The 14646-nt window shown below is 55.5% G+C and overlaps 1 protein-coding gene across 1 annotated transcript in view; it reads right to left on the reverse strand.

The window, feature by feature from the left end:
• The window catches only part of MOB2 (MOB kinase activator 2), a 75878-nt gene extending 67931 nt beyond the window's left edge, over positions 1–7947 (reverse strand). Inside the window, exon 1 of the mRNA XM_037838707.1 lies at positions 7842–7947. Within this exon, the coding sequence (XP_037694635.1) occupies positions 7842–7858 (17 nt within the window). The 5' untranslated portion in view covers positions 7859–7947. The remainder of the gene's footprint in view (positions 1–7841) is intronic.
• Positions 7948–14646: the final 6699 nt, after the last annotated feature.

Raw genomic sequence — 14646 nt, forward strand, 5'->3', positions numbered from 1 at the left:
GGGCACACAGGGATGCACACAGGCACACAGGGCACACGGGGACACAGATGGGGGCATACACAGGGCACACAGGGACGCACACAGGCACACAGGGCACACGGGGACACAGATGGGGGCATACACAGGGCACACGGGGACACACACAGGGGCACATGAGGACGCACACAGGCACACAGGGCACACGGGGACACAGATGGGGGCATACACAGGGCACACGGGGACGCACACAGGGGCACATGGGGATGCACACAGGCACACAGGGCACACGGGGACACAGATGGGGGCATACACAGGGCACACGGGGACGCACACAGGGGCACATGGGGATGCACACAGGCACACAGGGCACATGGGGACACAGATGGGGGCATACACAGGGCACACGGGGACACACACGGGCACACGGGGATGCACACAGGCACACAGGGCACATGGGGACACAGATGGGGGCATACACAGGGCACACAGGGACGTACACAGGCACACAGGGCACACGGGGACACAGATGGGGGCATACACAGGGCACACAGGGACGCACACAGGCACACGGGGACACAGATGGGGACATACACAGGGCACATGGGGACGCACACAGGGGCACATGGGGATGCACACAGGCACACAGGGCACACGGGGACACAGATGGGGGCATACACAGGGCACACGGGGACGCACATAGGGGCACATGGGGATGCACACAGGCACACAGGGCACACGGGGACACAGATGGGGGCATACACAGGGCACACGGGGACGCACACGGGCACATGGGGATGCACACAGGCACACAGGGCACACGGGGACACAGATGGGGGCATACACAGGGCACACGGGGACGCACACAGGGGCACATGGGGATGCACACAGGCACACAGGGCACACAGGGCACCCACAGCACATGGGAACACACACGGGAGAGAGGGATAGAGAAGGCGGCCGGAGGCTGTCAGCACCCCTTCACGGAGCGCATGGCACACACCTCCAGGTCTCCGGGTTGGGGCTCGAATGCCATGTCTGAAGGAACTCGCAGGACCCCCACCGTGCCGTCTCATCTCACTACTCCTCACCCACCCTCCCAGCATGTCAGCTCTCAGCCCGCTGTTCACCGCGGGGCCCCTTCCCTGGCCCACAGTGGGCCCCCAGGACAACCCGCCTGGCCACGTGGCCAGACCCAACCCCCCGCATCAGAGCCTCCACTCCAGGCGTCAGGACACCCTGGGTGAGGACAGACTGCCCGTCAGATGAGCCCCACAAGACCCGCTGTGGGCAGCATGGCAAGGTGGCCGCGGGGGCAGAGCCAAGGCTGGAACCAGGGCTGCGAAGACAAGCTAGGCCCCCACCAGCAGCTGCAGCCCCATGCGAGCTAATTTTACGCTCATGAGCTCACTCCAGCCAGCCCCATGGTTCAGACATCCGGCTCCAGAGGGCCCCCCGCCACCGCCAGGCCTCTCCGTGGGCAGGGACAAGTCCCAGGAAAGCCAGTGGGCAAAGGGGAACAGTCCACGAAGGCTGGAGAGGAAGGGGTGCCACTGAGAGAACCGCCCCGACCCCTAGGGGAAAGAGGAAGGTCACACCTCCCTTGCTTCCCAGCCGGGGCCTGCGTCCCAGGGAGGGGGAGGCGCTGCAAGGGACACTCATGACACTGACAAACTCGCCCCGCAACCCAGCACAGCAGCAACACAAACGGAAAACCAACGAGGCAATGCCACCCTCCATCCCCACACCCACCCAGCAACTGACGTGCCACCACAGCCACGGCATGCACCAGTGAATTCATGCCGGCAAAGAAAGGCACTGACAAGGACAGCAAGAACACGACCTGAGCCTGGGGCGGGACCCATGGTTCCAGCCAAAACGTTAACACGAGTCCAAGCTGGGCCTGGATGCTGAGCCAATCCCAGCCGTCCTTCCCTCCTAAGCTCTCAAGTTTTATTTTTTAGCTTCAATTGTTTCTCCTTTCACATTCCCAGGCACTGCCCCATGGTGCTGACACTGGCGGGTGTGCCCCAGTCACCAGAAATCCTGCACAGAAAGAAAAACACAGACAAAGTCAGGCAAAGAATGGGGAGACCCTTCTGCCAATCCAGGTTGAAAGAGCACACACCACCTTCTCCCAACAGGCCCGACATGCTGGAGGGAGCACGGACAGACTTGCCCACCAAGAACAGAGCCCATCTCCCCAGGCAGAGCCACCTGGGGCCGCACGCCCTGTGAAACACCGAGGGGCCCTGCCAGGGCTCTGCAGTCCGTGACAGCCTCCACCAGGCCAAACCCCAGCACGGTCAGCTCTGAGCTCCGATGGAAGCTGGTCCAGACTCAGCGGCACCGACCCGCCATGCCAGCACGTCCAAGAGGAAACCAGAGGCGGGGGTTTGTCTCTACGTTCCCAGGATACTGCAAGGCCAATTTCAGAAATGCTGGGATCTGGGCACCTGGGCAAGGGTGACCCACCGTGGTGGCCTCAGAGGCCACCTTCCTAGCCCAGATGAGGTAGCAGAAGCTCGGGTCCACAGCCAACGGCAGTCTTGTCACAGCCGGCAAACCCCTTCTGACCAGCAACCAACACCCATGAGGATGCCCTGACGCGCTGACCATGGGTGAGCCGTGGGTCCTGAAGCAGGACTTGGGAAAGGGCCAGGGGCCTGACTTTTCCAGAGGACGACAGCCCCAAAGCCTGGGGTGGAAGCCCTGGCGACCACACCAGGGCGAAGACTGGAAGCAGAAGCTGCTGCCAGGGCAGCCCCTCCTCCCGGGTGCCAGGCTCTGCTGCGTGGGGGCCATGGGAGGTCAGCGCAGATGCACCTGCAAGTAGAAACGCAGCCTGCAGACCAGCCTGCTGTCTCCCCAGCAGAGCTTTTCTGTGGAAACTTCTGTGGGTTCACGCTCAGCCCACTGCCCATCAGCTGGACACTCCTGGCAGGAATGCAAAGGAAAAAGATGGGTTGCTTAGGATGTCAGAGCCAGGGCACATTCTACAAGGGCTTGAGGGACTGCCACCCTCCTTACCAGGAACCTGAAGGCAAGACCAATCCCCAGGCAAGCAGCTCAGCCCAGTCCCAAATAACCATCTGCCTGAGAGACCCAGGGATGGCTGCCCTCCCAGAGACCTGTTCCAGAAATTTTCCCCAGTCAGGGCTTCAGGGTCTGAGGCGGCGGCTGCCGGCTGGGAGAACTCGGCTTCATTAGGCTGGTTTTCCGCTCACACCCCTGTGCCTCTACATGTGCCATTCCTTCTTCCCAGGCCCCACGTTCCCTCCTTTCCACTGAGGGATCCTTCGAGATGACTCAGACTGAGCACCCGTGCTCTCAGCCGCCTTCCGGCCTTGCCTCCCCCAGCTCCAGCACTCCTGCACTCCAATGCTCCCATTGCCTTCACCCCTGGATGCCTGGACCAGGCTAAGAACTCGCTGGAAGCAGAAACAGCATCCTTGTGATCGGGGAACCCCTACTCCCGAGCACAGGGCCTGGCCCCCAAGGGGTGCCTAGACAGCAAACTCCCTACCGTGTTGGCAACCTGGAGGTCACCTCTGGCTGAGGAGGTCACCCAGCTTAGCACCCTAAAGGCTGGTCTCAGCAACAGGAGGCACAATCGGCAGGACGTGGAAGCTGCCAAATGCCCACCCACCGGTAAGAGGACAATGAGACAGTGCACGTCCACACAGCGGAATGCCGTCTGCACTGAAAACAACCCAACAGCCAGTGCATGCAACAACCTGGAGGAACCTCAAGGACATCATCAAAAGACCATGTCCTGCATGATTCCACGTACATGAAATGTCCAGAAGAGGCAAATGAATAGAGACAGAAGGCAGATTAGTGGTTGGCTGGGGTGGAAACACGAGTGACCACAAATGGACACGAGGCTTCTTTTGGGGGTGACAGCAAGGTTCTAAGATTAGATTGTGGTGATGGTTACACAACTCTGTAATTTTACTAAAGATCATTGAATTGTACACTTAAAGTAAACTTTATGGAATGTAAATTATACCTCAATAAGACTATTTAAAAGAGAAAGGTCTGGAGACTCCAGCAAGCCTCATCATCGGGGAACACACTCCCAGGAGGGAAGGCAAGGAGGAAAGCAAATACACCACCACCTCTCAGATCCCAGCAGAAATGCAGCTACCCTGGGCTCCGCGCCTTCACCTGCGGAGATTCCTGAGCACGGCGCCAGACAGCCCACAGCCAGGTAGCAAGTAGCTGCCAGCCAAACGGCAGCGCAGATGATCCCAAGGAGATTAAGCCTGTACCTGCAACCCGCGAATCCTGGCTTTTTACCCACCCTGCCCCACACTGTGTCTGCTGCTTGAGAATAAAGAGAGCACTGATGTTAAGGCACCCTGCAGGCTCAGAGAGAGAAGCGAGGAGGACCCCAGGAACTGGGCCCGCAGGTGGAGTGCCTACCTCCCACCCCTACCCCGTGGGCCTAGGGCGAGGCAGGCAGGCGGGCAGCTGGGCAGCTATTGGCAAGTCCCTGCAAACTTCACCCTGCTGGCCCCACCCAGGCCGCGGGAGAGCGGGCTGCTCCGAGCCGCCGAGTGGGGAGGCACGTGCCTCTGCGGCTCTCCAGCTCTGGGCTTCTGGACTACAGCTTCTGGGTGGGTGAAATGCGGGCTGCACTTCTACCCTCTGGACAGATGCCTGAACGCGCCACCTGAGGATGAGATGGAAGTTCTCCCTGCACCACCCAGGACCTAATGGTAGGGGTCTGTCTTTTTCCAGACCCGCAGGATCCGACGTGCCTTAGGCAGTTTCCTCTTTGCACTGCCACTGGAGTCCGCTGTCCGGAATCAAGGCAGCCAAGGACCACAGAAGCCGGGAAGCAGCGACCCTCTCCAAGTCAGAAATTACTCTTTGTAAATACATATACATATACATAAACTCAACACCTACTTCAACAGCAAGCCCAAAGCCATGCCAGGGTGAGGAAATGCAGTCAGGAGGCTGAGTTACACATTGTAAAACCTCTCCAGAGTCCCAGCAGAGCCCCATCACCAAGTCCCAACATGCTGGGCTTGATTTCTGGCTGTTCTGAGCAGGTTTTCTGGTAGGACCTCCCCTTCCTCAGAAGCAGCTGGGAGGGCTGAAGATAAGACTGCTAACATTACTCAGCAGAGCTGGCGCTAAGTTTCTCTTTCAGTGAAAGGGAAGACATGGTTTTTCACTTGGGCGTCTATATATACAGCCCTTCTGGCTATCACCACAATGGGGAGGGAGGGCAGAGAGCCCCCTGAGCTCCTGTACAGTTCACTCTCCTCCTGGCTGCCTGCAATGACCCAATTCAAAGAAACCCTTAAAAAAAAAAATAACAAAATGTTGAAAACATAAGAGATCTATGTTCCACACTACCTCTGGTTGGCACTGAACCGTCTGAATTAATAAAAGTATCAAGAGAAGAATAAAGAATAACAAATTTCCCCAATGCTGAAGCCTGGTTAAAGAATTAATGACCACCTAAAGGCCCAGCACTGGGCACAGGAAGACATCCTGGCAGGAGCTAGCCGCTCACACACCGCAGCTCTCCTCCAGGGAGGAGCCAGATTAAGTGAGAGGTGAAGAGCTGGGAGACGGGGGTGTGCCTCACGCTGCAGCTTTCAAGTCTAGGCCCCAGGGGGCTCACGTTTATAGTAGATGCTCAGTAAATACGAGAAATAAGTGAAGGGACAAGTAACAGGGGAAGGAGGCTGCAGAGCCCGTGCTACCACCCTAGAAAGATCTCACGGAAGAGCAGTACTTGACAACTGAAATGTGCCCCCTAAAAGGGAGGGAGGTGTTCATATTTAAGGAAATGTTAAAATACTTCATGATTCAGAATGTCCAATGTGCAATCCCCTAAAATGAAAAACCCATATCTGAAGATAACCAAACTCCTTCCCAATCCCTCTTTCACAATTCTACCCTTTTTGGAGCTGCTCCTTTCCTTCCCAGGGCCGCAGCTCCAAGCCTGTCCCTTCCAAAGCTCTCCACGCAGATTTCTACCTCTCTCTAGGACCTGGATCCAGCTCCGGGGCATGGGGCCCATAAAGTCAGTGCCCCATTTACCTGCAGGACTGGTGACTTTCTGGTTATTCAGAATGATTACAGTTAAGTCCATAAAGCAGTGACTTCAGCCAGTTTAAAGAGACTCAGAGTTTGGTCAGTTCCAGGCATAGAGTACCTGCTACTTATGGAAATGAACACGTCAGAGGTGACACACATCCAAAACACCACGAGCTGCTTCCTCAGCAACCCGGCCGAGGACTCTGGGCCTTTGAACAGAAAGCCCGGTGACTTCTCCGGAACAGACTCTCTTGGGAGCCAGGGTGCCTCCGACACAGTCCATCCCAAAGAAGCAGAAATCAAGTTATTCTAACTTGGAATAAAGCAAGTGCAGCTCTTTGCCTTCAACTCTAGGTGCCCATGGGTTTTAAAGGCCTCCTACAAAATCACCACCATATGCCAGCCCTGCATTCCTTTCGTTTACCCTTCCACAACTCTACACTGCAAACACCACATTTTCTATTTTTCAGATGATTAAACAAAGCAACTGGGAAAAAACAATAGAGAAGCGAAGGGAGGGCCCAAAGTCACAGCCACAAGCAGCAGGGCTGGGTCAGAACCCAAGTCCATGGGGCAGGGCTGCCTCTTCCTGAAGGAAGCGCCCACGTGGGTGCCCTCCCAGCTGGTCTCCTCATCACCCACAGGCTGCCCACAGGCGGCCCGGCTCCAGGCTCTGGCTCCCCGCCCACCTCGCCACACTCAGCACTTCTCTTGGGCCTGCTTCACTCATCCCCCTCATGCTTTGTCCTCCTGGTCTCCCCTCCGCGAGGCTGCAGGGAACTTGCAGGCTAACGCTGGGTCTGCTCCATCTCCCATCTTCCTGGATGTTGTGACAGTGCCCAGCAGCTACGGGACACCCTGCAAGGGGCTTCAGAGACAGGCCTGAAGTGTCCGGACAAGCCTTTCCAACAGCCCAAAACCAAGAGCAAGAGTCCCCAGCCCCACCCAGGCCTCTAGAATACCGACTCCTAAGGGGTGCTATGGAAGAAACCCAGAGATAGGTGTAGACGCTAAGGACCAAGCTCCCGCGTGAAAAGTGCCTACCTTTCTCCCCCCTCAAAAGAGAATATGAGGAGGGGGGTCGCTTCAGAGGAAAAACTTTCTGAAGGCAAGGTGACTTTTCACCTTCTTTCTCTGCAAAGCCAAGGCAAAAGCAAAGGGGAAGGGGAGTCGGGCTCCCGCTGCCCCGGCGCCGCCAGCAGTGTCGGACGCTTCCTTCCTACTCCACCCTCCCGGCCCGGCCCCACGGCGGGCGCGATCCGCAGAGGCGCTGACCTCGAGGCAGCCCCTCTCCTCGCCCGCAGCCGAGCCGCCAGCTCGCGGCGCCCCCTCTCACCTGCTCGCTCTCAGCCGAGCCGGGGAGAAAAGTTGGGCTGCCGGACTGGGTTGTTTTTGCTTTTGTTTTTTTTCGCTTTTACGGCAATGTTCTTCGCTGCTGCTCAACTTACTCATCCTAGAGCCGAGCTACCTGCGACGACCGGTGCGCCGAGCCCGCTCCTCAAAGCCCCCGCGCCCCCCGACGCCCCGGCGGCGCGGTCTCCCCGGGCCTGACCTCTGCGGGGTCCCGCGCCCCGCTCCCCGAGGCGCCCCGCACCCCGAGCCCCGGCGCAGGTCCCCGGCCGGGAGGCGGTGCGGGGCTCGGGGGCGCGCGGGGCCCACGGCCGCGAGAGCCCGGGCGCCGGCCCGACGGGGCAGCCCCTCAAGGCGCGCGGGGCCCCCCGCGAGGCCGCCCGCAGCCCGCGCCGCCGAGCCCGGGGCCCTCGGCCGGGGACCAGCCCCGCGCGCGCCCGGCGCCCACTCACCCCATGAGCCAGTCCATGGCTGCGCCGCGCCCGCCGCCCGTCTCGTCGGTCCCTCAGCCCGCGGCGGCGGCGGCGGCGGCGGCCGGAAGTCAACACTCGCCCGCACACTCCCCCACGCGCGCCCCGCCGCCGGAAGTGACGCTTCCGCGCGCGGCCGCCTGGGAAGTGTAGTCCCGGCGGCCCCCGCGCCGCGTCGCGCTTCCGGCCCGGGCGGCTCGGCGACCCCTGCACCAGCCAGGGGAGCGCGGGAAACGTGCGCCCGGCGCTCTCCCTCCCGGGTGTCGGGCTGGCCCTACGAGCGGGCTTCGAGAAAGGCTCAGGGGCTCGGTTTCCTTCCCTCGCACCCGGAGAAGAGGGCCGGTGCTCGCTTCCCTCCTCCACCGACAGAGCCACGAGGGGAAGAGGAGCGGGACGCCTCCCGGCGCCCTCGGGGCTGGAGGCTGGACTCTGGGCACCTGGACGCGAGACTGTCGGAGCCGGAGCCGAGCCCGGAGCCCAGAGGTTAAGAGACCCCCGGCGATCCCACAGCGAGCAGGTCGGGAAAGTGGGAGGAACATGCCCCGGTGCGGTCGCACAGCCGCCGGGCAGCTGGACTTGCCTGCTCCCGGGACAGCCGGAGGACGGCAGCGCCTCTGCGCCTCAGACAGGCTGTGCTGCCTTCCCCGCCAGGTCCCGCTCCTGCCCACTTTGCCTTCTCTCTAAGCCCAGGGAGGCTCAAGTGTGAGCCAGGGCCCTCAGTGCCATCAACACAAAGGTTTAAGGTGAGGAGGAATTAACAGAAGCTGGGTAGCTCGCAGAATGACCAGGGAGGTTAGAGAACCAGGCTTCTGAGACTGCATCAAGGAACATCCTCCAACCACAGTGGTCTCCTTTCTAAGCCCCTTCTCCCCTGCCCTCCTCTGTAGTAGAGGCCAGCAAGTGAATCATTTCAACCTCAGCCTCCCTTGGAGCAGGAGGAGGCCCAGTGACGGTTACTGCCGATGATGCAGAAGCAGGACATGGCTGCTGGACTGGGAAGGTGTCGACGGCACGGCTGCTGTCACTGGGTACCAGACTCCTGCCCCTGGGTGCTAATGCTGGCAGGGCCGGCACCAGAAAAGGAATGCAGCTGCTGCTGCAACTTGTTACTCAAATGGATTTTGTGCAGTCCTTGCTTCCAAGTCAAAGTTTGGGGGATCCTAAGTTATTTGCCCACGCTCTGGCCACACAAGAGGCAGGCAAATTCCAGAGCACGAGGCAGATCCGGCCTCATAGGAAGGAAGGTCAGGTTCTGAAAGAAGATGAATAAAAACTGTCCACCACTGTCTGCCTTGTTTTGCTGATTTACATTAATACCATGTGATGGTTTGAAGCTGTTTGGACCCCAGAAAAGATCATGTTCAGGAAAGCTAATCCATTTGTATGCGTGTAGACCTGTTGTGGGTGGGACCTTTTGATTAGGTTATTTCAGCTGATGTATGCCCCAGGTGGATTTTAATCCTCTTACTACAGTTCTCTGTAAGCGGATAAAAGGTAGAGTGATGACACAAAAGCTAAGAGAGAAACACAGAGAACCTAAGAGAGACAGAAGCTAAGAGAGAAACACGCCAAAACTCAGAGAGGAAGGCACTGAACCCAGACACTGGAAATGACAAAACCCGTAAAAGAAGGGAGAGACCAGCAGACATCACCACGTGTCTTCCCATTTGACAGAGGAGTCCTGGATCACCAGCAGCCTTTCTTCAGGAAGAAGGTATCATCCTGATGGTGCCTTGATTTGGACATTTCCACAGCCTCAGAACTGTGTCTAAGTTAATAAATCCCCATTATAAATGCCAACCCATTTCTGGTATATTGCATTTTGCCAGCTCTAACAAACTAAAACACACCACTTGTCTTAGTTTGCCAAGGCTGCTAGTTTGCCAATGGCTTGGCTTAACAACAGGAATTTATTAGCTCACAGTTGCAGAGGCCAGAAGTTCCAAGTCGAGGCTTACACAAGGCCTGCTTTCTTCTGGGGTCAGTAGTGCTCCGGTGATAGCAGTCCTTGTCACATGGCGGGTGCCCACTGACTTCCTGCTTCTGCGTCCTTCTGTGGCTTTCTCTTTGTCAGGCCTCCAGTGATCTGGATTAAGCTCATTTGCATTCAGTTGGGCCCTACCTTAACTGAAAACAACATCTAGGGGTCCATGTCCAATGGGTTCACGCCCCTGGGATGTGAACTGAGAGCAGGTGTCTGTCTTGTACCCACACTGAAAAAGAAGAAATGTTGCTGCTCGCCACGACACAGCTGCCCCTTACACACTAAGCGTGCCCGCCCCGCCAAAAGGCCCGGCCCAGTATCCTCAGCTCTACCACCAACCGCCACCTGAGATAAAAGAGTAAGGAAACACAAAGGAAAGAAGAGGAAAATCCATTTAATGGATAGATGCACTATCTCAGGAAGGAAGAAAATGCAAACACGTGCCATGGTCTTCACTTCTACGGCTGGGCACGAGGCCCTGGGTGACACTTGTGGTTCTCCTTCTCCCCGTTACACATTCGCTTTGCCCCTCATCAGGCTGCAGTGCTGACCCTGTAGAGCCACCCGCCCACCCCATCACCCCTGAGGGCCTCGAGCCCTCTGAAATGCTGCCTGCATTCGGCATCAGGGTGCTGTCGTTGCCCGTTTGCTCTCGTCCCTGACCATGGCAGTGCTGGGAGGTGCTTTGGGCAACCCCCGCTTCCATCCACATCCCCTCCTGTCCCCGCTGTGTACCGGCAAGCTCTGCCCCCTTGGGGTCTGGGGTCAGACCCCACTCTTCCACTGAGTCGCCGGGTGACCTGGGCAAGTCGTTCAGCAGCCCTGTGCCCCGGGCCCTGTGAGTCTAACAGGAGTGACAGAAGCATCAAACTTGTCATGGGAAATCCTGCACGAGGCCCCGGTGGGTGGAGGGTGAAGGTGGGAAGCAGTGAGGTGTGACTCGGCACCTTGGGAATGAGCCCCCTGCTCGTGCAGCCACCTGAGACCTGCCTGTGCTCGAGCTGAATCCCAAAACACCCAATTTATGGTTGTATTTCACCTCGTCTGTGGTGGGCAGATTGCATGGCCTGTGACATCCATGGGCTCAGGCCCAGCCTGAACCAGAGCCTCATGCCCAGCCGGAACTTGCTTCTCAAGGAATTGTAATTTCTTTCTTGAGAGGATATGGCTTTGCTGCCAAAACCTGGGGCCCTCCTCTCAGTCCTCCCGTTGGCATTTGCTGCAGTCTCCATGCGGCATCTCCTCGAGTGCCGCTGGTCTGGTTGAGTCCAAAGCGTCACGTGGAGAACTGCTGGTCCTGCAGACTTCGCAAAACCGTTTCCTGGATCAGCAGCACCGTCTGCACTGGCACACTTGTTAATTAGATAAAAGCAGCACACTCACCACTGGCCAGGGATTATTAGTTTCCTGCCTGATAACCACTTTATCCATGTCCTTCTTCTTTAGCAATGGAACCCTGTGCATGTAGCATCCATGTGGACAGGGTGGACAGTGAGACTAAAGTGGCAGTTGTTGGGTGCGGCTTCCCAAAAAGCCTTTTTGGCCTTCTTCCCTGCCCCCATCCTCGAGAGTTTCCTTCCTCCTCCCAAGAATCAGGAAATGATAGCCGGAACACTTGCATCCGTTTTGGACCATGAGGAAACTTTGAGGATGCTAATCAGGGCAGGGCAGAAAGATAGAGAGAATGTAGGTTCCTGTGGAAGCTGGTACCTCCACAGCAGGCCTGGCCTTCTTTTAATCGAGAGGACCCTAATTGACTGTTATTTTCGATTTCTGTTACTTGATGCTAAAGGCCATTGCTCACCGATACATCCTTCAGAATACATGTCTTCTTCCTCACGGTGAATGTTGTAACGGCCTGTCCTTCACCTTGGAGGGGACATCTTGGCTAGACGCAAAACGTCACCTAAGTGGCAAGCTACTAGATTTTTATGAATGTATCCATTTGGCTATCCTGTCTCATCTTGGTATTGGGTGTCAGGTTTAAATCGTGTGCTTCCGGAAGGCTCATGAGCCAAGATGCCAAGAGGGCTGTGGTGGGGGGAGCTGCGGGGATCTCGGGAGGAAGACCATGCCAAGGGCCGAGGGGAAAGCCACTGTGGCTGGCCTGGAACGAGCGAGGACGAAAGGAGGAAATGAGCTCAGAGGCCAAGGGTCAAACCACGCCGGGCCTCTCGCCCATCCGAAGACTTTGGGTTTTGCTCTCAGTGGACGGGAAGGCAGAGGCGTGACTGATGTGACTGATTTAAACCCCAGCTGCAGAGCTGGAAGCACCAAGGGGGAAGGGGAGAGGACAATAGCAAGGAGGCCGTGGAGAAACCCCCCAAGTGATGGCGGCAGGAGCAGAGGCCTCAGGGGAAACTGAGGAAACAGGACACACTTCTGAGGTTGAGCCGATGGAATTTTTCAGTCGAGTGTGCAACAAGGATGAGCAATTCAAAGGGTGGAGTTGTAGCCATCGAGAGGGGAGAGTGAGCTAGGCTGGTCTGGGGGAGAAACCGGGAGCTCTGTTTCCGACGGCACACCTGAATTCCTGTTTGACTTTGAAGTAAGCCAAGGAGGCGGCTGCGTGCACACGTGGGGAGCCTCAGGGGAGGGGCCTGGGCTGCGGATTCAACTCGGGAAGTCATCAGAATACCAGTGGCACTGAACGAAATCCATGTGGAAAAGGGGGCCAGCGCTGTCGCATCGAGGGTAGAGCTGGGATGGGGACCGCAGGGCCGGAGAGCTGCGGAGATGGGGGCAGATGCAGATCCGTGGGACAGAAAAGATTTTCCGGGGATCGACCCAGACCCGTGTGGTTGGTCGGTTTTGGAGATGTCTGGGCTGGAGGAAGGACAGTCTTTTTTAAAAAAAAAAAAAAAAAAACGGTGCTGGAACAGTTGGGTATTCACATGTGAAAAAAGAAAGAAACTTTGCCCCAAATCTCACTCCATATGCAACAATCAATTCGAAATGGACCATAGATCCAATTGTAAAACCTAAAGCTATAAAACATAGGGGTAGATGTAGGGAAAAAATCTTGTTGGCCTTAGGATAGAAAATTTCTTGGGACACGTAAAGCACAAACTGTAAGAAATCTCTAATTTCTTGTCAAAATTTAAAATCTCTGCTTTTCAAAAGACATTGCTAAGATCACAAGACAAGCCAAAGGTGGGAGACATATTTTTAAAAACCTGTATCTGATAGCGAATTTGTATCTAGAATGTATAAGAAAGAAAGACATAAGTAACAGAAATTGGAAATTACAGTCACTTAATCAGGGTCCTCTTGATTAAAAGAAGGCCAGGCCTGCTGTGGAGGTACCAGCTTCCACAGGAACCTACATTCTTTCTATCTTTCTTACTTCTTTCTCTTACAACTCAATGATAAGAAGACAACCCAATAAAAAATGGGCAAAAATTTTGAACAGATTCCTCACCAAAGAAGAGATGTGATGGGCAAATAATTTACATTAAAGATGTTCAACATCACCAGCTATTAGGGAAATGCAAATTAAAACCACAGTGAGATTCTGCTTCATACCTGGTGGGGATGAAAAATGGTGCAATCACTTTGGGAAACAGTTTGGAGGTTTCTTATCAAGTTAAACATATGGTTACCATCTGACCCAGTGCTCCCACTCCTGGGTATTCACACAAAAGAAAAGAAAACGTGTCTACACAGAGACTTGCACCCAAATTTTCATAACAGCTTTATTCCCAATAGCCAAAAACTAGAAAGACCCCACCTATCCATCAGCTGGTGAATGGAGAAACAAACTGTGATCTAGCCGTACACACGGAACATGAGCTAGCAGTTAAAAGGAATGAACGACTGATTCACAGAATGGCATAAACGGATCTCCAATGCAATATGGTGTGTGAAATAAGCCAGGTACAGAAGGCTCTGTACTGTAGTGTTCCGGTTTGGCTAATGCTGCCAGAATGCAAATACCAGAAACGGATTGGCTTTTATAAAGGGGGTTTATTTGCTTACAAAGTTACAGTCTTAAGGCCATAAAAGTGTCCAAACTAAGGCATCAAAAAAGTATACCTTCTGTGCCGGTTTGTATGTATTGTGTCCCCCAGAAAAAGCCAAGTTCTTTGGTGCATTCTTGTGGGGGGCAGACATGTTAGTGTTGATTAAGTTGGAACCTTTGGGTTAGGTTGTATCCACGGAGATGTGATGCACCCAAATGTGGGTGATGACTCTGATCGGATTATTTCCATGGAGGGGTGGCCCCGCCCATTCAGAATGGGCCTTGAATAGTTCACTGGAGCACTATATAAGCTCAGACAGAAGGAGCTCCCAGCTAGCTGTAGCTGAGACAGACATTTTGAAGACGGGCTGTTGGCAGCTGATGCAGACATGTTGGAGAACGCCATTTTGAAATGCAACCTGGGAGCAAGCAGACGCCAGCCTCGTGCCTTCCCAGCTAACAGAGGATTTCCAGATGCCAATGGCCTTTCTCCAGTGAAGGTACCCTTTGTTGATGGACACTTTATAGCCATAAGACTATGACGGTGTAACCAAATAAACTCCCTTTTATAAAAGCCAATCCATTTCTGGTATTTTGCATCCTGACAGCATTAGCAAACTGGTACACCTTCACTGAAGGATGGCCAATGGCATCTGTGTTCTAGTTTGCTAATGCTGTGGAATGCAAAACACCAGAGATGGATTGGCTTTTATAAAAAGGGGGTTTATTTGGCTACACAGTTACAGTCTTAAGGCCATAAAGTGTCTAAGGTAACACATCAGTAATCGGGTACCTTCACTGGAGGACGGCCAATGGCGTCCGGAAAACCTCTGTTAGCTGGG

The sequence above is a fragment of the Choloepus didactylus genome, chromosome 6 (assembly GCF_015220235.1).
Source record: "Choloepus didactylus isolate mChoDid1 chromosome 6, mChoDid1.pri, whole genome shotgun sequence".
Lineage (NCBI taxonomy): Eukaryota > Metazoa > Chordata > Mammalia > Pilosa > Megalonychidae > Choloepus > Choloepus didactylus.